Genomic DNA, 21,235 nt, shown 5'->3' with positions numbered 1-21,235 from the left:
GAGGGTGCCAGCTCCAGGCAGCATTGAGGGCAGATGGCGGCGGGGTTCGACGATGTTGGGTGTCTCATGAAGACAAAGCAAGCTTGTACGTAGGTCAGGGCCACGAGGTATAAAGGCATATCGAGAATGAAGAGTAACGAGACAAGACTTTCTCGAAGTCCAAGGTTGCGCAAATGCCAGGTCTAGAATCTGAAAACAGGGGCCGAAACGACATGATGGGAGCTGGGGCTGAGACGGTAAAAGAGATCAGCCAGCCTGCCGTGGCCTACCTTGCTTCGGTTGAGCCATCCTTTTCAGCCTGCCTCACGTTACTTCGCGCCTCGAGATGCAGCTACGTCTGCGAGGTTGCGACATGCGGCGGTAAGCTGGGACGAAGGGGGAGACATCGACCATGTGGCGAAATTAGTGATGACGCCGATGAGGTGCGAGTATTTTTGGGCGCGAACAGGATGACTCAAGAGATCCCGGTAGGTTGGGAGAGGAAGAAGAAGGAGGAGAAGGAGAAAAGAAGCGTTGTTCAAGAAATGGAACTGGAGAAGGACGTGCCGACGTGGGCGCAATGTGAACATTCGGGACGCCTTGAAGATACCTTACCTTCCGTGCTCCCTGAGGGAAGGAAGGTGGATGGCCAGGCAGGTACCAACAGAGCTTAATTAGCACAGAAAGGTACAGAGGCCGTCAAGCAGGAGACTAGCGGCTGTGCTCATGTAGGATTTGGGAAGGCGTGGCCACAGCTCGGGCATCCTGACCCAATCAGCATAGCAGCGTGACCCCTGCCTAGGCGTGTTTTTTGGGGGGAAAGCAGAGGGCAGCAAGAAAGGGGAGTTGGGAAGGAGCTCTGACCCGCGACGCGCATATAAACGGTGGACATTCCCACCGTGATCCATCGCCAGGAGTGAAGGAACCCGCACACCGCGAAAAGAAGGAGCCCACCCAGCCGCTGGCTGCACCTGCCACCGACCGCACCGCACCCGCACCTACCGCACTACCGCACCGCATCGCCGTCCGCCCCTCCGCAGGTTCTCGACCCGTCGCGTCGTCCCACGGCCATCGCTCTTTCCCTCCCATTCAGTGTCCTTCCTATCCAATCATTCCCATTCGTTCCAGCCCATCTACCACCTCAATTTCCAGGGCAGGTTGCAAGAAGGTGCACACTTGGTGTGCTTGCGCCCAGAGTGTGCCTCCCTGTACTTTTGTGTGTCTGCGCCTACCTTACCTACTTGCCGCCTGGCCTTGCCTCGTCTGCCTGTCAGACCGACTGCATCCTTCCCGATGGACGCATGTCAACTTTGAGGCTCGATTGACTAAACCTTGCCACCTGGATCTTGGAAAAAGATCAACGCCAACAAATCCTCCTCCTCCTCCTACTCCGTACATAACTTCACTTTACAATCCCGTTCAAACGCAACACCCCCTTTCCCCCATCCTGAACACCTCCCACCACTATATCAGAGCATCAGGCCGCTTCCGAAAGTACCGCTGCTGCCCCGCACAGGAACGCCTGACACCGTCGCACGCCCCAGGACTGAACCCCGAAAGCCCCAAGCTTACAGAACTCCCTTCACCCCTGGCTCGCTAGACACACCGAAACCTTATTGAGTGTCACTCCAAGTCTCCAGGTCTGACTCAGCAAAAACGCCATTTACACACCTTGGATCAGTAGATCACCTATCTGGCATATCAACATCTCGGACAAGCTTGTGTCACAGCCACGCTCCCGACGTCAGTCGGTATTTATCGCCCCCTCAGGCTACACTGAGTCTCTCACTCTCACGCGGTCTGGCATACGTAGACTGCATCCGAAGCAATACCAGGATTGGCCAGTTGCGACGTTGGGTCTCGACATCCACGCAGACTCACTGAGAGCCCAGTGAGCCTGGATCTTCTCTGTACTGCAAGTGGCCGGTTCATTTTGCTGGACCTGGGACGCAGTTTTTAACCTCGATTTGCAAGTTTGCAAAGCAGTTATCCGGACAGTCCTGCTCAACATCCTGCCATCCACCGTTTAGGTCCGGTACACGGTTGCAAACAGGCTAGGGTACTGAGGATACTACGAATCCCTCATGTTGTAGGCCGTTTATTGGCTTTGATCTCATCTCTTCGTCATTTGCTCTTGTATCGCAGCGCTGCCCAACACGTTGGCCGAGGCTGCCTTACACACGCAAAACACCCACACTTCTCACAAGTCGATTGCGCTCTGTCTCGCCTTGTGTTCAATATTCAAGCCGAGCTTCGCAGCAATACTCTGCCTCGATTTACTGTCACCCTCGACGCGACTTGGATTGGCCATACGTCTGTGGGACCTTTACACCTTTGACTCCCAAGGATATATGACGGTAGAACAGACTGTCATTCCTTTCACCGCACGTAGCAGCCCACGCCTGAATCAGGACTTAGACGCCGTACTTTCCTGGACATATACCCACTTAACGACTGAATACGGAACACATCCATCATTAGACGCAATCACACAACCATTGCAAGATTATTCCTGCTAAAGCAAACGGTGTCGCAACCGCGGACAAGATAGAGGTGGGGGTGTAGGCTGGCTTTTGTACTCAAAAATCAGTCCCTGCCCTTCGCTTAATCATCCAGTGTCCCACGCCAGCCAAACTTGGATTGGAACCTTGGCCAATTTTTTTCGGGGCACCAGCCAAGGCCCCCTGTCGTTTGGCCTCCACTTCCAAATTGAAAAAAAAAAAGCGGCCATCAATTTTTCCAGCAGGGCCGGAGGTAGAGGGGGAAAAAAGTAATAAAAATGGCGGACGACACGACCTACGCACCAAAGTCGCCGGACCTCTCTTCTTTTTTCTCGGCAGCACCCGCCCCGCCTACACCTCCACTGCACACTCACAGTCTGCAGCACTACCAGCAACAACTGAGCAAGCTCCAAACCTCTCCGTCTCCGTCTGCGTCTGCTGCACCACCGCCCGTATATGAATACTCCTCCCCCTCAGCACGCATTCACCACCCAAGCCAGTCATCTTCTACTCCTGTTCACATCAAACAAGAGCAGCCCCACTTCCCATCACCAGCGGTAATCAAAACGGAATTCTCTTCCTATCAGCCACCGCTACAACCCCACCACCACCAAGGTCAGCACCAGCACCAGTACCAACCGCTTCAGCAACAACAGCAGCAGGAGCAGCACCAACACCACCAACATTACCTATCTCCTCAATACCACCACCAGTCACCGCCACACAACCACCCATCTCCGCAATATCCCCCACCACATATGCAAAGCGCCTATGGGATACAGCCCGTTCTCAACTACCAGGAACAGCAAGCTCATCAGCCCAAAACACCTCAAAGCCACGGATTTCTAGACCAAAAAAACTTTGGCGGAGCACCCCAATTACACGATATCCCCTACAACCCAGATACACAACATCTACCACAAACACCAGCTTCAGCAACTATGCCTCCCAGAAAGAACACAAAGCAGGCTGACTCGCCACCTCCGATTGACCCATCACCCGTTCGGACAAAGTTCCCCACAGCCAGGATAAAGCGTATCATGCAGGCTGATGAGGAGGTTGGCAAGGTCGCCCAGCAGACTCCCATTGCTGTTGGCAAGGCTCTCGAGATGTTCATGATTGCTGTTGTCAGCCGAAGTGCCGAAATCGCACGGGAGAAGAACTCCAAGCGTGTCACGGCTCAGATGCTCAAGCAAGTCATCGAGACAGATGGCCAGTATGACTTCTTGGCCGACATTGCTGCAAAGGTTGGCGACGAAGAGAAGAGAGGTGGCCGCTCCAAGGCTGAGTCGTCAAGCGACGAGGAAATGGAAGTTGAGACGAAGAAGAAGGGCAAGGGCGGCCGTAAGAAGAAGGCCGCTGCATGAGTTTTCTCATGTTCAGCTTGGGTCTTGAGGCGAGGGAAGAGAAGGGAAAGGAAATTTCCCATGATGAGAAATATGAAAAGGGTTATGAGAATTGGCGTTGGACTGGCTAGCATCTACATTGGCGTTGGGTGACACGGCGATACACTCGTCGAGCCGCACCTGGGGGGAAATATTACATGGTTTACCTTATGGAACGGAGGAACAAGCGCTGCTTCCTCGACTTGCATGCCATGGACGGCTTGTCTTTCTGTATGCGCATCGAGCCTGTCTTGGACAAGTCTTCTTACGATTTTAGAATGGAAGCATTTTATCGTTTGCACACCTTTCCTCTCATAATGTGCACGGGATGATGATAAGCCGCGCCTTGAAGCGTCTGGCTGTGGTAGGTACCTTCACCAGGGGACGTCTCATGTGGAACTCACTTTCCGCTCACTCAAAGACACCCTGCTCATATGAGGTGGCTGTATTTTATTCGTACCTTATTGTGTGGTACACTTGGGCTTGACATTGTTGCCAGAGCATGCTTCATTCATCGAGTGACATTCTCCATTTTGCCCTCTCTGTCAATGAGACTCTCGCCTCATAGGTTCAACATGAGTATGAAATCTCACCACTGGAAACTCAGAAAGGGAACTCAAGAATCGAATGCAAATAACGTCACATATGCAGATAAAACGATGATGCCCCGCAGACAGGGGTTTTGGCCGTCGCCCCCATTCGTCCTAGCGCGCGACCTTGATCCTCTCGGGTCCGGCACTCTCAAGGTGCGGCTGGCCCCCTCCTCAGAGGCTCCCGCTCTCAGCGGCACCATGAGCCAAGGTTCATGCTCGCTGAGGTAACCGGCGACGTAGTCTAATTTGAGGCCAGAATTTTTAGGCACTAGTACTGGGAAACGGCGGGTCGTGCATGGGGCATTCCTCCCACCTTCCAAGTCATGCCCTCAGATTAGTGGACAAATCGACATCCAATTCACGGCGGAGAGGGAGCTACCTATCTGCATCGAGTAACCGGCCACCGTGTGTACCTGGGCGTCTTGTCTCCCTTCCTCTTGCGTGCCCTGCTGCGACTGCTCGAACAATTCTCCCCAGTCTTCTGAGCTTCCCGCCATGCGAAACCATCCCTCGACCTGCGAATCCCGTTCATGTCCATGATCAAATGAGGCACCGAGCCTCGCTGCACTTGCATCCTTCATTCCGCTCCGTGGCGTAACCAATGTCGTGGGACCTGCTCAAGCGATTCCTTGAGTCCGACGTCTTCAACTCGAACCCCTTTCTCTCGGTCTCTTACCTTTCGTGAGCGACCCTCCCCTTGCGCCCACCCGTCGCCGTCATGCGCTATGCTCTCAATTGGCGCTTGTTTCGGTAATTGGCAATTGGAACGACCTCTCTGCTAACCCCTGATCTTTCCCTCCTCTAGTCGTTACGCCGACCATGTGGGCATTCACTATGTCCTGTGCAATAAGCTGCGACAATTCCCCTACGAGGATATCGAGTTCTTCCTGCCGCAGCTATGCCACCTAGTAATCAGCGTCGACAACGAGTCCATGGCCTTAGAGGAGTTCCTCCTGGACTTGTGCGAAGAGTCCGTCACCGCTGCACTTCTGGTTTGTTTCGTCTCCCCGCTGTTGCGCTGCCGTATTCGCTCACAATCTCCTAGACCTTCTGGTTATTCCAGACGTACCTACACGATCTATCGTCCAATCCGTCGTCCAAGGCCTTTCAAACATGCCGGAGGGTATACAACAAGGTGCAGCATATTGTGTTCGGCCTGCCAGATGCTGCGAGGCACGATAAGATCAAGGAGAACATCTTACCCGTCACGGTCCTGGCGAGCTTCGTCTTGGCCAGTGTCGCGGTGCCACTAGTCCCACAGTGGGCGGGACCACTTGCCGTGGCACAGGCTAGGAAGCCTCAGCCGTCCGACGACCTTATATCCGATTCTCGAGATAGCAACCCCAAGACAGCGCAGGTGACGCGAGCCCACACGGTGACGGCTGGGAGCACGAGGTCTAGGCGTACGAAAGATGGCGGGCGGATGGTCAGCGCGCCGGATCTGGTATCCCCAGGCGTCGCGTCGTCCAACTTGCAGCATCGGTCGACGGATCCATCTCCGTCTCGGCCAGGTTCCTCTGGCTCCAAGACCCCCATCGAAGTCAAGCGTCTTCCGCCTCATCTCAACATGAAGAACGATGACGCCCGTCTCAGCTCCTCTTCGCTACCTCTCCCTGAGCTACGTTCCCCGAGGCTGGCCATAACGAGACCGGCAACACCAGTATCGGCAGGATTTCCCCCACGCCCTAACGATGCTCTGAACAGGAGACATTCCCTTCACTTCAAGAGCGGTGCCGCCGGTTCTGACTTGACATCGCTGCAAAAGACAAGATTACTGCGCCAACACTACTTTAGATGTGAGACGCAATTCCTGACCGCGCTAGAAGGCATCTCCAACAGGCTTGTAATCGTGCCAAAACCCGCTCGGCTGAGTGCTCTCCGCGCGGAGCTGGCCCTCATAGCGCAAGACCTGCCGGCGGAAGTGGACGTTCCGGTTATTTGCCCACCTACCCTGGTGGATGGATCCCCAGCAAAAAGTCGGCACCATCGAATTGTTCGTCTGAATCCAGGAGAGTCGACAGTACTGAACAGTGCAGAGAAGGTGCCATATCTTCTCATGGTTGAGGTATTGAGAGATGACTTCACATTCGATCCGGATACGCCAGATAACAAGAGGCTGTTGGCCACTCTCTTATCCGATCCCGGCCATACCCGACGTATTTTTGACCTTTCCGATTCACCTCGCATACCTATAGCGCCCAAAACACCAGAGACAATAGTTGAAAGCGTGTTTGAGCCGGTTTCTGGCGACTTGGGAAGCTCGCCCCTGATCAAGCCGTATGATGATGATCCTTTCCAGAAACCCCAGGGGAAACAGGTTACGCCGTCGCAAGCCCAACGTCTTCCGAGCGCTGGCACATCTGCAATGTCGACTGTAATGTCGGAAATCACGACTCCGCGGAGCTCCAGAACATCAACCTCGAGATCGAGCAGTCCAACAGGCCCACTCCGCAAGATGACACTCTCTTCGCGGCCTAATGCTGTGGTTGATCAACCAGATTTCTCCGCGCTCGCTACCCACATGCGCACGGCTTCACAGATGTTGGCTCAGCTCGAAGCTACAAGCGGCAAGCGACCACGACATGAAGTACAGGCAATCCGAGCCAAGATTATTGCGAGCATGCAAAGCTTGGAAGAGCAAAGTTTCGATATGGACGAGCAGGGCCCGACCTTTGACACCATCATTGCCAAAGCCTCTACCGCTCAAGCGAACTCTGTTGTTGCAGCTACCGAGGCCCAGGCCTCTGAAGCCGAGAGCGAATCTCCCGTCGAACCGGGGCCCAATGCTGGTGCAGGATTGGCGAGAATGGAAAACGATATCAAAACTGGTGGTATTCAGAGTAAGGGTGACCGCGACGATCCTAGCGCGGCTGTCTTCGGTGAGGCATGGCAAGCTAAGAAAGAGCGCATCCGCAAGACTTCGCCGTATGGATGGATGAAGAACTGGGATTTGGTCAGTGTCATTGTCAAGACCGGAGCCGACTTGCGCCAGGAAGCTTTTGCTTGCCAGCTCATTGACGTCTGCCACAAGATTTGGGTTGATGCAAAGGTCAACGTCTGGGTTAAGCTTATGCGGATTCTCGTTACTGGCGAGTCCTCGGGTCTGATTGAGACCATCACCAATGGCGTGTCGCTGCATTCCATCAAGAGAAGTCTGACATTGTCAATGGAGACAAGTCCCGGTCAGAAACGCCGATTTGCTACGCTGAGAGATCACTTTGTGAAAGCGTTCGGTGCTCCGGATAGCGAGCCTTTCAAAGCGGGTGTGGACGCCTTCAAACGCTCACTGGCCGCTTATAGCATAATTTCATACATCCTGCAGCTGAAGGATAGACATAACGGCAACGTCCTGATCGACAGCGAAGGTCACATTGTCCACATCGATTTCGGTTTCATGTTGTCCAACTCGCCAGGCTCTGTTGGTTTTGAGGCGGCACCTTTCAAGCTCACTCAGGAGTACATCGAGGTGTTGGGTGGCATTGGGTCGGATGATTACGAAGACTACAAGAAGCTTTGCAAGCAAGCTTTCCAAGGTAAGTTCTGTATTGAGCCTGGGGAAATAACATTGCTAACTCAATTTCAGCTCTGCGGCGGTCTGCGGATAATATCATCGACTTGGTGGCCATGATGGGGCGTGACTCAAAGATGCCATGCTACTCGGCGGGAGTTGTCCAGGCCACACACAACCTTCGCCAACGCTTCCAGCTGCAGTTGAGTGCGGACGAAGCGGAGCAGTTTGTGGAAACTGACCTGATTGGCAAGTCCCTAGGCAGCTACTACACAAGGCTGTAAGTTTGAACAATGTCTTGCCCGCGAGAAGCTCATCCTAACGTGCCTCTCTAGCTATGACACCTTCCAATATAGAACGCAAGGCATTTACTAGACGGTTGTGACGACGGAAACAAACAAACTTCGATCAACAAGCTCTCGAAAGCATTGGGACATGAAACGTGCATCTAGGCATTTGGGCGGCGTTGCGGTTGAATAGACGACTTGAACTGAACTGAACTGAACTGGCTAGGCTGGTAATGACGCAGCCGAGGAACGATCTTCTCGGTCATTTTTTTATGAGTTGATGGGGGAGGGACAGTAGCTATCAAAAGAGGTGTAGCAGATAACTGGCCACCTGAGAGTTGAGCGCGATATGTAGGACACCGAAATATGCTGAAATAACAATACATATCCAAAGAGGAGTTTGGAGCATCCGTCTCAGTGACGGGTCCTTGTCGTGCCCTGGAGTGGTTTTGTGCCGCGGGACCCAACCTATGAAGTGATGGGTACTGAGGCGAGTGCACCTTCCGTGAAATACACATCGACGAATACACCACATCCGTCCCGCCCCTACATCTATAAGATAGAAATCTTCGAGAGGAAGGCATGAGACCGGTTTTGTGTTTCGTTAGACACGAGTGGGAAGGCTGTCCTTGGGCGAGAGTTGAGGGCGATCATTGCGTTTTCGCATAGCTATGGATCAACAAGGCGAAGAGGGCGGCTAAGAGGCAGGGGGCGGTAAACGTTCGTAGGCGGGCATTGATTATGATGATGAATGCCCCTGCCCGAAGGAATCCCCTCTTGCGCCTCTATCCTAGCCGCCGAGCGCAATGTACTCTACTACGAATTGGATGAGGAAAGATTCTAGAAGGTGAACGAAGTAGAGAGACGAGGAAGGCACCTCTCTGAGACTTCACGGCGCAGCTTCCTCGCCCCTACTGTTCCATTTAGTCCTCGTCCGCTTCCGCGAGATCATCATTACCCTTGACTCCCTCTCCAGCCTTGCGAAACACACAAAGACCACGCCTTCACATAGTGTCTAGGCCGCATAGATAGTTTTCATAGATTCTATGATAGTTCTACTATCCCCCCGGCGGTACCCAATACAGAGACTTTATCTCGATCTAGCCCGAGGGTAGGTCATCTTACTGTGTTTTTGTATTATTCAGAGGTTCATTGAAACCTCACCAAGCTTCATTCAGAGCAACGTAAGACAGACACCCGGTAACTCAATCAACCTCATACGACACTTGGGGATTAGAGAGAGCCCTCCTGCCGTGCAATTTACTACTTCGGAATATTCGCGAGGGTGTATCTCACTCACTCAGCATTGCATACGTGCTCCCACGTCTGGGCGGAGCTGTTACCTCGGGACTAAGTGTCGGGATAATACTTGTCACAAACGACGGGAAACAATCGCGCTATAGACCAGCAACGCCGGATGAAAAGTCCAACTCTGCATCTCGTCCTTTGCCTTCATGACGGCATGCAGGGTTTCGTCGAGGTGCAATGGCTTTGAGCTCGGCATAGATTCGCGAAGGGGAAAGCTATATGTCAAAGAGCCATTCAATTTTCACTGGAATCAAATATACCAGAAAGGGCGTGCTCTGTTTAATCCCAATCTCTTGGCTAGCTATTCTTTCAAGTCGGCGGTACTGATTAGAAGGCCTATGTAGGGGGCGCTTTCTATCCATCCTGTGTCTGTCTTCTCCAAGCATCTGCTACTAAAGCTTTGAGCTTTGAAAACTTGAATTGAACGCTGATGGCAGATTGATCTGCTGATAACCATCCGTTGAATCTGAAGTACGCGAGGGTGCCCGGTCTACTGCAACTCTTAATATTTCCATTTCACCATTCCGCTTCCTCCTTCAGTACCTCAGTCATATTCAGAGGGGAATGAGACAGGAGAGTAAGGTTTTTGAGATAGGAAAAAGGTGCTATCGCCCTTCAAGAAAGAGGAGAAAGACATCCAAAAGAAAAATGAAGAAAGGCATTCAACATGACAGCCTCCAGCACATTCAAGATATCTTCCTTACATCAGATCACTCCCGCGCCGCCCATTCAGATCTAAGGAATAGCAATTTGTAGGCCCGGACGTCTTCACGATTTGTACCTTCTTGAGCGGGGCCAGGGAGGTGCCCTGTACCAACGAAACATTGATGAATTTTTGGTAGATCTGACAAGACAGCTGCCGCTGACCTTGGGCCCCAGTGACCAACCGTGGAGGGGCTTGCAACAGGAAACACGTCAACCATTTCTCAACTACGATGAAGGCCCGAGGTTCCCGCTCATCCATTCACCTTCACCCAAAGCCTACTGACCTGCCCGTCGTCGTGCTTAACGTCAAAATAGACGTGGTGCCATCGCACGCTCGTCATGACACTTCGCCCATCAAAACTTCTGTCTGGTGCGATAGAAAACACCCTACGTTTATAGTCTTGTTCGTACCACCTCAATCGGGCTGAAGTTACGCCCATGAGCTAGATGGAAAAGATGGAATCTTGAGTATGAAGAAATACCAAAAAGTCAGAAATGAGCTGTCTGTGGCATTATGTAGGACCACCAAATTCGAACTCGCAACCTTCCACAAGGACCCAATTATGCGTTCATCACTTTCCACCACTAGGTCTTGGATACTTCAGACGCTGCTCATGCCTTCCTTTCAAAGATCTTCATCCTATAGATGTTAGGGTGGGGGTGGTTGTGGTGTATTCGTCGATATGTATTTCATCTGCATCACCTACGCCATATCATATGTTTGCAGTTTCCCGTCTAGGCCAAGGTTAGACCAGAGCAAGTATCTGCACACAGCACAGCCGGGTACACCGGAATCGAGGGTACACATTATCTTTGACCAAAATGCTTCATTATGTCTAGGGTATCTTGCACACAGGCCTCCGTGAATCCACGCCTCCTCCTCTTTACACACCGCTCCACTTGCCAAACTTGGTATACCTCTTGTACATCTCCCTCAAGATAGCCCTGCCACTGGCATCCATGCTATCATTCAGAATCTTCCTCACCTCGAGCGGCGTGATGTCAAACACAGAGTTCATGCCGGGTTCCAACGCCTCGCGGACCTCGCGCGGCACGTCGACGTCCAGCTGCAGCTTGACGTACGCCATGAGGACGAGGTACATGTGCCGACCGGCCGACCTCTTCGCCGCGTCGGTCGCCGAGTCGAGGGCGCTGAGATGCTGCACGCGGGAGACTGCCGCGGCGGCGGGCTCGCACACGAGGGTGACGAGACAGGTGAATTGTGCGGCGTGCTTAGCCCGTTGTTGTGTAGATGATGAGGGGTGGGCGAGGGCGCCGAGCAGGGTTTCGAGGGTGGTGACGAGGATGTGGTAGTGGCCTTCCAACCGGAGGCGATGCTTCTTGATGATAACCTCCATCAGCTTGCAGAGCCAATGGTATACGCTCGGCGACGCGTCGAGAAGGTGACCTTGGTCGTTGGAGACGATTGCTGCCACCGTGCCGAGTGTCGTCTCGATGTTCCACTGGGTCATGGAGTCCGACTTGACGTCGAGCAGCTGCTGCAGGACTTCGGCAGTCCTGACGAATTCGCGCACAGTTCCGGCCTGGGCTAGGTACCTGATCAGCTTGCCGTGGGCTGTGGCCAGGTCGAAGGTCTTTGACTCTTCATGACCGACGAGGGATTCTATGATTTTTATAAGCATCAACCAAATGCGAGGAGGGAAGGAAACCTACCGGTCATCTGAGTAACCACACGGCGGATGGCAAGGAGCTGGCCTTCGGAAGTCGAACCGGCTGCCGGAGCGGTGTCTGCCTCAACGCCTTCAAGAAGGCTCTGCACATACTGAACCTTCCCATTGTATTCAAGACCGGCGACAGCGGCGTCAACGATGTCTTCTAACGTAGATTGTCGGTTGAAGTCAGAAAGGGGATCAGGCACTGCGCCACTCGGTAATGGCATGGGCAGCGTGCTGCTGAAAAGCTGGCCAAAGGAGGTCGGCCGAGCAGCTGCAATTTTGGACGGGAAATACTTGATGAGGAATGCCTGAAGCTTCCAGCCGCTGAAGTATCCATTCGTGATCGCCTGCTGGCTCACCTCCTCCAACTGAGACACCTTGATCTTGAGCCCTGCGACGGCCGGCTTTGGCAAAGCTTCGGCTGCGTCGAGTGCAATTAGAGCGCGGTTGACGACATCTCCCTTGACCTTCTGCTTTCGTGAGGCCTTGGAAAAGTCACTCAAGGTGTCTTGAATGAGACTTCCCAAGGCTGAAGCTATTTGATCGCCGTCAATGACAGCAACTTTGTCCTCAGAACCAGCTTCAGGAAGCACAACGGAGAGCAGTGCCTTCAATAGAGTCATTTGCACAGAGGAGGCATCGCCATCTAGGCCCTTCAGAAGAGCGGGGATCTTGTCGAAGTATTGCGTGCGCCACTCCTGGTGATCGTTCATTTGTCGCACGGTCAATGTCGCCAATTGTGACACGAGCTGGGACAGGCCGAGAGCCGTCCTTGAGTTGCTCTCCGCGCAGACTTTTGACAGTGAGTCGGCAATCTTTTGAAGGTCGGAGAATGACATGTTTTGGTAGAAAGTTGGCCTTGACATCAGCTTGACCAAGAATCCCAGAACCAGATGCCAGTCCGAAGAATCCAGTTGGCCTACCGCGTGGACTTTTGGAACCAAGATTTCCATGAGACGCTCCCTTTGTTGTCTCGTGATAGATTCGTCGGGAATTCTTGACAATTCAATCATGGCGGCCCTGCTCCGCTGCTCAACCCAGGGGGAAGACTTTGCTGAGGCCTTGCTGATGATGTCGATGGCGTGATCCACCACGTCGGCTGTCAGCTTCCTTGTGCAAAGGTTGTTTTCGTTTGATGCCACTGCGTGTAGCACGTTGCTCAGCTTCACCTCGCTGCCCTTGGAAGAGGTCTCCTCACTCAAGGCGCGTTGTAAGTAGTCCGGCAGACCGCCCGAGGACTTCGCAAGAAGAGCCACGAGTCTCGAAGCTGCAAGGGGGAACTCTGCGCAAAACTTGGGGACATCAGAGGTATCTGAAACAGCGAAATCTCGAGAATTGAAGAGACTCTGAAGGTCTTCCACCTTGACCTTCTTCAATAGTCTCTCGACGAAGGTTGTAAGCAAGGAAGAAAGAGCAGTCTGGTCGCGGCCATCGGGATACATTGATAGCCAGAAGTTATATACGCACTCCAGAGCCTCGCATGTATCTTCGTCGTCAAATTTGGCTTTTTGTAATGCCTTTGTGAGATCTGTCTGGACCTTATCCCAGAGAGCGGTGGCCTGGTCATAGTCTAGCCAGGAAACAGTCTTGGAGATGATTCTCCAACGTAGGGAGCGAATGTCTGACGGTGTTTTGCTGGCCGACCCGACGTTCAATGCAATGTCGGCAAGCTTGCTTCCAACCGCATCGGCATAGTCGTCTTTGGTGATTGCAGAAGCGAGGGTGTTGAGGAAGATGAAGACTGCAGCCGGACGGAGTTCCTGCTGTTCCTCAACCCATTGCAGCAGATTGACCAACTGCTTGGTGGTCAAGGACTTCTGAATGCCTCCAATTAGCGTCGGGTTGCGGTGCACTCTAGTAAACCAAACTGGCCGGTCTCCGGAGCGCAGCTTTTTGTCTTCGAACTTCGAGAGTTGATTGAACCACGTCTTCAGGAATGTTGATAGATCGCGGGCATTTTCAAAGCTAGTTATCAGCGACTCGATCAGCTGCCGCATAATGCCCTCGTCGGCCTCCGCGCCGACTGCGGTAATCCTGTCGCACACTTGGTCGAAGAGTTGCGTGCCTTCTTCTGATTGCAAAAAGACATCCGCGTCACATCTCGCAACAAGCGACAAGAGACGCCAGTCAGTCTCGCTCTGATCATTAGGAAACGCGTAAGACTCGCAGACTGACAGAAGGTCACTCCGAGCGATATGAGACTTGTTCGCGATTGCTTCGTCGAGAATTCCTCCCATCGCATGCGACTTTTCGCTAGCAGACAACTGCTTCATGGCACGCTCAGACATCTTGAAAACTTCCTGCATCCAGGCCTCCTCAGCCTTTGTTGTTGTGAGTCCTCCAACAACTCTCGGGGCTGATGACACTAGGCTGTAGAAAGTTGGAACTGAGGTCAAGGCAATGTTCTGTATCATAGCAAAACAGCGAATGACGACCTCGAGATCGGTTTTGTTGAGGTATGCCGACCTTGCCGGCAGAACAAGGTTGCGTTGGAGGAACTTCTCGAGATCGCGCGTCCATACCTTGGCCACTTGGTCATCGTTGCTCAACTGGCTTTTAGTCTTGCCCAGAATAGAGAAGGATACGCGCGAGAGGTGAGTCGCGACTTCGAGCGCATCCGTGCCCCCATGAAGATGCAGGTCCCAGGCGGATGAGAACACCTTCACCCATGACTCTTGCGCCTCAACTGGCTCGCTATCTGACGCTTCCAAGGCGAAATCGCAAAGTGAAAGCAGAGGCGAAAGTAACTCTACAGCCTCGGTGGCAGGCTGGGCGAAGAGCGCCTTGATATGTTCTGCTCCCATCCTGTCGTGGGCGGACCATTGTGACGCCGGGTCCAGTCGTTCAAGCAGGTTCTTCAATGCGCCAAAGATGGCCTCCCCCGTGCCTAGACAGCCCTCGAAAAACTGCAGCGTCTTCAGCTCAAAGACTGCGGCATTGTTCCTCTTCCTTTTCTTCGATGTAGAACCAGAGGCCTGGGCTTCGGTGCTCGGCTTCGCGACGCTCTTGAGAGTTTGTTGAAGAACCGCCATGAACTTTCGGTCGGCGAGGGACTTTGCGAGTGAAAAGAGAGGAATCCTTTGGAATGCGCAGTCGAGAATGCGCCATGTCAAGGGAAATCGTCGGATCGTGTCGGCTTCGTCGTTGTTCGCTTTCATGACTTTGAGAAGCCATCGGAGGACGCTCTCCTCAGCGGCAGAGAAGGGCCCCTGGCTGGCAGATGTGAGCTGCTTCCATACGCGGTCGAGGTTCTCGCCATTGGCTCCAGGGCCCGTCTGGTCGAGAGATCGCACTGTCTTGACCAAGTCCCTGTCCGACGTCTTCAACAGCGGTTAGTAGACAAGAATGGAGTTAAATATGACTGAAGAACTTACAATGGTCTCAGAAGACCTGCTTGGGCTTGCATCAGTCATTTCCACGTCCATGATAGGCAACCAACCACGAGGGACTTCAAAAGACGTGCAGATCTTTTGAGTGCGCTCAGGTGTAAGTCGCATCGACTCCCCGCGATTTTTGGCTGGAGCTTTCCCAAAATTTCGGGATTCTGCCGCCCCACCCAATCCAAAGAGGTCACCGAGACTTACACCGAGACTTACCGCCCTCGGGTGTTCATCATCAATTTGCCGGCTCTCTCCGAAAACATCACTTGGTTCAATTCCATAGCTAAGCTCCGACCTCGACAACACCATTGCGCATCGAGTCAATTGTGTAGGCACCGCTCCCCAGCTATTCGTTTGATCCATTGACACTGACGATCAGCTCCCTAGGGTATCGACGACCATGTCAGACACCTCTGTTCCCCCTCCCCCGAGCGCCGTCGCGCGCCCTGTCAGTGAGGCACTTCTCAACGAGAAGGTAGCTCCCCCAAGCCGTTACCAACGTCGATAACTCGAGATCCCTGACCATCTTCTAGTGGGACCACTGCCTGTCCAACCTCCTCGTCAAGTCTACCCTTGGTCTTGGCTTCGGTGTCGTCTTCTCGGTCCTCCTTTTCAAGCGCAGAGCGTGGCCCGCCTTCGTCGGCGTCGGTTTCGGAGCCGGACGCGCATACGAGGAGTGCAACTCCAGCCTGAAGCAGGCCGCCAGAGAGATCAGGAAGCAGGCATAAGATGCCACGACCGTCGAATCGATAGACGACGCGATCCGGATCGGAATACAGCTGTACAAACATACTACGCAACACGCACGTGAAGCTCGCTAGGGAGTCAGAAGCCGGCGGGCCCTTGTGCGATCACCCTGAGGAGCCGGTATACTAGGTTAAGGCGGGGACGAGCGAGGGAATAGAGTCTTTTTATTTGTCTGTCCATTCTTGACTGTCCTGTCCTGTCTTGCTTGCGTGCTACCGCCCAGCTGCTACGGATGGGGCGTTGGACCTGAACCCCCGTTCACACCCTGCTCGTCGAAGCGCCTCGATGGTCTACGGCCACAATGTGCGGGTAAACATTCAGCGTTCGAACCAATCGACCCTTGAGTGTCGGCCATGGGGTGCTGTTTTAATTCCCGGGATGTGTCGTTGGAAAGCCCCGTCGATGTGCCGTCGAACTTTCCGATCCCGCTGGTACGCTCATTAGCGGGGTCTCTCCAAGGCCTGAAGATGTGCTTTGGTGCAAGGGATGCCGTATCGTCCCTCTCGAGGAGACTCAACTCGTTTCTCTCTTGTCCCGCCACCGAGTCGCTCCGTCGCTGGACGCCGTTGATGAAAACCTGTGTTGTGTCGTGTGCATCCCATCTCTCCCGACCATTGCTCTCCGGAAAGCTATTGGCCTCATGTTGTGCGCGGGAGCGCCTAGTTTTGATACCAATCAGGACAATGAAACCGAGGATACACGCAAGAACAAAGATGGCAATGGCGAGACAGAGGACTTCTAGGGGTGTAACCTGAGGCGTGTGTGGCGGCTGTTCAGGAGAAACTGTCTGGTCGTTTTGCAGACCCTTGCCAGCGGCGACGTCTCTCGCGTGTTTCATGAAGCTCGACATGTCTGCCGTGCCTCCAGGATTTGGGACTTGGATTCCGCCTCGACCGAAATGGGGTCTTGCCGCTCTGTGTCGCGTTGGCTTGAAATTGTCGGCAAGGCCGAGTTTGTGAATCACGAGTGACATTGAGAACGGAAGTAATCAGTAGGTGTCTTTAGGTAGAGTCTAAGTTATTCTTGAGAAAAGGTCTTAGGGTGGTTGTGTGGTTGAAGTTGAAGAACCATTTGGACGATGCACCGTCCACAGTTCTCAGATGCATAGAAATAGTCAGGGTTGCCTTCGCCGGGGGTTGGGAAATTCAGATCAGAAGGTGCAATCCGCAATCAGAAGCTATGTGCAGGTGTATGTAGTAAGAAGGGGCAGAACGGAAAGGACGGCCCTGACGTTCCTTATGAGAATCGAGGATTGTGGTACCAGACTTGTCCAGGATCATTGGTGCCTCTTGCCATAGCTTTGTGTCATTGATGTCTCGACTGCCCGACTTCAAGTCGCCAGAAAGTGAATCGCCTGCCTTGCTTGTTCTGCGTCTTATCCGAAATCATCCGGATCCCCAAGATGATATACTGTAGCTTCCTTTGACGGGCGAGTTTGATAGTAAGAAGCAGAGACCTGGAAGCTTTGATCGAAGCTGAAATGCAACGTTTCGTGCGTAAGGTACCTTAGTTTCTAGCGACCATGTTATCACCTGGTTAGGGTTCACTATGAAAGATCGATTCCTTCAATGGATGAACTAACCTGCTACGTCAGTAGGTAGGTACATGGTTGGGGCAAGTATCGAGTACTGTAAGGAGGAACACAAGTTGAACCCTATCAATATAGGGCGTTAAATTTAGTACACAACGTAAGGGAAACCGTCACGTCCAGTCCGTCCAGCATCTGGTCATATGGCCATTCAAAGGCGCAGATTGCAGAACGTGTCGAGCAAAAGAAAACAAAAAAAATCACTCATTTTACAAGAACTTGGGATCGGTCAAACGATAGAGGCTTGCCTCCTGAGTTCCAATCTCAAAGTCCCGGGGCCGTCCCGAAACCTCGGCGATTGCAGCTGCAGCCTCCGATGGTCTCCACAGCCCCGAGGGGCCGGCTCCGACAACAGCGATGACCGAACCGAGCTTGAACACCTTAGCCATAGGCTCATCTGCAAAGACAGTTGACAGGCAAGAAATCCTTCTGACTAAAGCAAATGAAAAAGGCTACTGCAACGATATGCAATTCGTCCAAGGAGAGAAATAATGAAGCGTCATTGAAGATTATAGTCGTGGAGTTGAAATCCGTCTACTACCATTGGGTAAAAACCATCGAGCCCCCCCCGGGCTGACTAATGCGGCAAACAATCAACTGCCGCCACCTACCGCCCACCACCTTTCACATCATAAGCTATTACCTTATTACCGAACATTAGCATCTTCAATTTTCTTCAACTGCCGCCCCCCGTTCAACGAATACCCACTGTCACGACCTCAGCATCGCCACAAGGCAGCTCAAAATGGCATCTCTTCGGTGTATCCATAGCCCCTCGAGTGCAAATATCTTCGTGCAGCTTGCGCGCCGTACAACATCGACGTCGAACTCCCCGGCACCGATCCTTTCGGTACTTGTCCCGAGATGGAAGTCCGCCACGACCACGACCACTACCACCACTAGCAAGGTCGGCTTCGGCACAACCCGACAATACTGCACCCAGGGTGTTTCTAGGAGGATGATGCCCCAGCGCTTTGCTGGGAGGACGGTGCGACAGCAGACCCGAGCCCTCACGGCCTCCGCGACGAGGAGGCAGACGAGATGCGCCTGGAACCCGAAGACAGATGAGGAAGGGCAAGAGATGAAGCTCGATATCACAGATCGAGCAGGCAAGGTATGTGTAGCTTACGTGTACCCGAGCATCGAACAAAGGAGTTTCCGAAACCTAACAGCTTCTCTCTGCGTCAATAGCGTCTAGCAACTATCATGAAGAAGGACAATAACCCAAACCTAGCCCTGAGGATACAAGTCGAGAGCGGAGGCTGCCACGGCTTCCAGTACCTCATGAGCCTAGTTACCCTACCCGAGGGCGAGAGCGCAGAGGACTGGTCTAAGGTCGTTGGGGAGGACGATACCGTGTTCCAATACCTACCAGAAGATGCCGACCCCACCAGCGTAACGTTTGAGGGACCAAAGGTGGTGATTGACGAGCCTTCGCTGGATTTGCTGAAGGGAAGCAAGGTGGACTTTACGATGGAGCTTATTGGGTCCCAGTTCAAGATCACGGACAACCCGTATGCGTCAAGCAGCTGTGGATGTGGGACCAGCTTCGACATCAAAATCTGAAGATGACCCAGCATGGCTTTACAAGGGACGAGTCCAGTGGGCGCTCGGCATCCCCTTGTACAATATTAATGTAATGCGTACGAACCCTCCTCCTGGATCAAGGCATTGGATGCCGTGATACATCACGACAGTCACACATGCACAGTACACACATACAAATCTCTGAAGAGGCTCGCATTGCTACCCGTTGAACAAGGAGGATGGAGAATCCAGTGGTCGTCAATTGATCAATTCACAAATTCCCTTTTGTGGTTATCAACGCCGTGCAACCGTGCCAATCATGTAATAAACCCTTGGTATTCTCAAACCTGCCGAAGTCCCGAGTAACTAGACAAACCCTGCCAAATCCCCATTTTTGTTGATCATGAAGCCGTACAAACGACCAGTTTAGTTCATCTGGCGGATGAGGGCGTTGATCTTCTCCTCGCGGTTGCCAAGGTCACCACCCTCGATGAAGTGCTTGAACTTGCGGGGGCGGAAGCCACCAGTGGGGTTGGAGAGCTTGAAGGGCCAGAGGAAGTTGGAGGCCTGCTTGAAGTTGGGGCCGACGGTGTAGATCTCGTGGATGAGATCCTCCATGCAGACAATGCCGTACTTGCCGAGGTTCTCCTCAATGATGGAGTTGTCGGTGAGAGCGACGCGCTGCTTGTTGACCTTTCCGTAACCGCGCTTGTAGACGAGCTCCTTGACGGACTTGAGGTTGGGGTAACCGTAGGCAACCCACGGCTCGATGATCTTGATCATCTCGGTGGTGGCCTTGGTGATCTTGATGAAGACTCCGTTGTTGATCTGGAGGAGACGAAGAAGCTGGAGGATCTTGCGGGGCTTGGGGGCGATCTTGTTGATACCCTTGATGCGGATAAGGAAGATCAGGTTGGCCTCAGCGGGAACGTAGGCGGAGTCGTTCTCGCGGGCAACGCGGGAGAGGCGGACCTTCTCGCGCTCTGCGTCGCGGTACTCCTTGACGTACTTCTCAGCACGCTTGAAGATGACACCACGCTTCTCCTTGTTGGCCTTTGGGAAACGTGTTAGCAATGTGTTTCTTGGATCAGATATGCATTGAAGATGTGAATGATCCGGCAAGTGTCAGACCCGAAAGAAGGTTAATTCCAACTGCATCGACCGTAGTCTAGTTGTGAAAGGTATGTTATGCATCATGAAGGCGGGGGGAGGGGTAGGTAGTGAAAACAGAGGTATACTTACAGCCTTGCGCTTCTCGGTGGCCGAGTTGCGCTCAGCGCGAGCCTTCTCCTGAGACTTGCGCTTCTTGAGAAGGGTCTCCGGAACCAGAACCTGGTTGGAGGTGGGGACGGAACTGTAGCAAATCAGATTAGTACGCAGTCCGACATACTGCAAGCAGCATGGGTAGAGCGCCGGTGCGAGAATTGTAGCTGAAGCGCGACATTCTCGCTGTGGCTAACTCGAAGTTCATGACTTTGATCGGTGAGCAGACCATGGGGTAGTAGGAGCTCCAAGGGAGCAATTACTGTGGCACTGTGCTCATCCGACAACACCTCGAAGCACAGCAAAGTGTTCAAGAGTATGTGCTCGCATGTGTATGGGTCTCCGAGCAAGCCTTTCAGCACTGCGAGGAGAATCCGACAAGCGGCAATGTTTTTAAGGGAGAACGGGTTACCGCTCATCCCCAACACCCCGAGCACCGTCTCTCAATCCGCAAGCCATGTTCCAGGTCATGAAGGAAGGAGGGAGGTTGCCCAGGAGGGTTCGAGCTGAGAGCCAGGCATTCACGACGAGGTGAAGCAAGGACTCCAGCGAGAGGACCACGACAATCTGCAAGACATCGCAAACGGAACGAAGGGGGAAATGCTGCCGCTGCTTCTCAAGAGCATTGGTGTACATACGTGGTGGCGGCCATTGTGAAGGCGGGTTTGGTTGTCGTCGGCGGTTGTCGTCGAAAATTGGTCGCTGGATCAGAAGGAAGAGGGAAAAGGAAAAAGGCCGCGGGATCGCAGAAGTTTTACCCAAAATTTCGCAGGCTCCGGTGGGGCTGG

At 53.1% G+C, this 21,235-nt stretch overlaps 8 protein-coding genes across 8 annotated transcripts; 5 read left to right on the top strand and 3 right to left on the bottom strand.

The window, feature by feature from the left end:
- Positions 1-215: 215 nt before the first annotated feature.
- CLUP02_02996 (uncharacterized protein) lies at positions 216-2,544 on the top strand (the record flags this gene model as incomplete). Its single annotated transcript, XM_049282024.1, has 9 exons — positions 216-636; positions 712-766; positions 817-1,019; positions 1,073-1,195; positions 1,254-1,509; positions 1,664-1,870; positions 1,954-2,021; positions 2,125-2,402; positions 2,461-2,544. 9 exons carry the CDS (start codon positions 216-218, stop codon positions 2,542-2,544), a joined length of 1,695 nt encoding a protein of 564 aa, XP_049139167.1.
- A 214-nt stretch (positions 2,545-2,758) lies between these two features.
- CLUP02_02995 (histone-like transcription factor and archaeal histone) lies at positions 2,759-3,847 on the top strand (the record flags this gene model as incomplete). The annotated part of the gene is made up of 1 exon (XM_049282023.1): positions 2,759-3,847. The coding sequence occupies one exon, from the start codon at positions 2,759-2,761 to the stop codon at positions 3,845-3,847; it is 1,089 nt and encodes a 362-aa protein (XP_049139166.1).
- A 1,212-nt stretch (positions 3,848-5,059) lies between these two features.
- Positions 5,060-8,341, top strand: CLUP02_02994 (phosphatidylinositol 3; the record flags this gene model as incomplete). The annotated part of the gene is made up of 5 exons (XM_049282022.1): positions 5,060-5,139; positions 5,264-5,450; positions 5,504-7,991; positions 8,042-8,246; positions 8,302-8,341. The coding sequence occupies 5 exons, from the start codon at positions 5,060-5,062 to the stop codon at positions 8,339-8,341; spliced, it is 3,000 nt and encodes a 999-aa protein (XP_049139165.1).
- Positions 8,342-11,150: 2,809 nt separating this feature from the next.
- Positions 11,151-15,439, bottom strand: CLUP02_02993 (Urb2/Npa2 family protein; the record flags this gene model as incomplete). Its single annotated transcript, XM_049282021.1, has 3 exons — positions 11,151-11,890; positions 11,941-15,262; positions 15,317-15,439. The coding sequence occupies 3 exons, from the start codon at positions 15,437-15,439 to the stop codon at positions 11,151-11,153; spliced, it is 4,185 nt and encodes a 1,394-aa protein (XP_049139164.1).
- A 283-nt stretch (positions 15,440-15,722) lies between these two features.
- On the top strand, positions 15,723-16,050 carry CLUP02_02992 (uncharacterized protein; the record flags this gene model as incomplete). Its single annotated transcript, XM_049282020.1, has 2 exons — positions 15,723-15,797; positions 15,856-16,050. The coding sequence occupies 2 exons, from the start codon at positions 15,723-15,725 to the stop codon at positions 16,048-16,050; spliced, it is 270 nt and encodes an 89-aa protein (XP_049139163.1).
- A 245-nt stretch (positions 16,051-16,295) lies between these two features.
- CLUP02_02991 (uncharacterized protein) lies at positions 16,296-17,042 on the bottom strand (the record flags this gene model as incomplete). The annotated part of the gene is made up of 1 exon (XM_049282019.1): positions 16,296-17,042. The coding sequence occupies one exon, from the start codon at positions 17,040-17,042 to the stop codon at positions 16,296-16,298; it is 747 nt and encodes a 248-aa protein (XP_049139162.1).
- Positions 17,043-18,402: 1,360 nt separating this feature from the next.
- On the top strand, positions 18,403-19,223 carry CLUP02_02990 (iron-sulfur cluster assembly accessory protein; the record flags this gene model as incomplete). The annotated part of the gene is made up of 2 exons (XM_049282018.1): positions 18,403-18,771; positions 18,849-19,223. 2 exons carry the CDS (start codon positions 18,403-18,405, stop codon positions 19,221-19,223), a joined length of 744 nt encoding a protein of 247 aa, XP_049139161.1.
- Positions 19,224-19,610: 387 nt separating this feature from the next.
- CLUP02_02989 (60S ribosomal protein L7) lies at positions 19,611-21,083 on the bottom strand (the record flags this gene model as incomplete). The annotated part of the gene is made up of 3 exons (XM_049282017.1): positions 19,611-20,237; positions 20,427-20,538; positions 20,860-21,083. 3 exons carry the CDS (start codon positions 21,081-21,083, stop codon positions 19,611-19,613), a joined length of 963 nt encoding a protein of 320 aa, XP_049139160.1.
- Between the last annotated feature and the right edge of the window lie 152 nt (positions 21,084-21,235).

Source organism: Colletotrichum lupini, chromosome 2 (genome assembly GCF_023278565.1).
Source record: "Colletotrichum lupini chromosome 2, complete sequence".
In the NCBI taxonomy this organism is placed as follows: domain Eukaryota; kingdom Fungi; phylum Ascomycota; class Sordariomycetes; order Glomerellales; family Glomerellaceae; genus Colletotrichum; species Colletotrichum lupini.
Note: the sequence above shows the minus strand (reverse complement) of the source record. Positions and strands in the feature narration are given on the sequence as shown.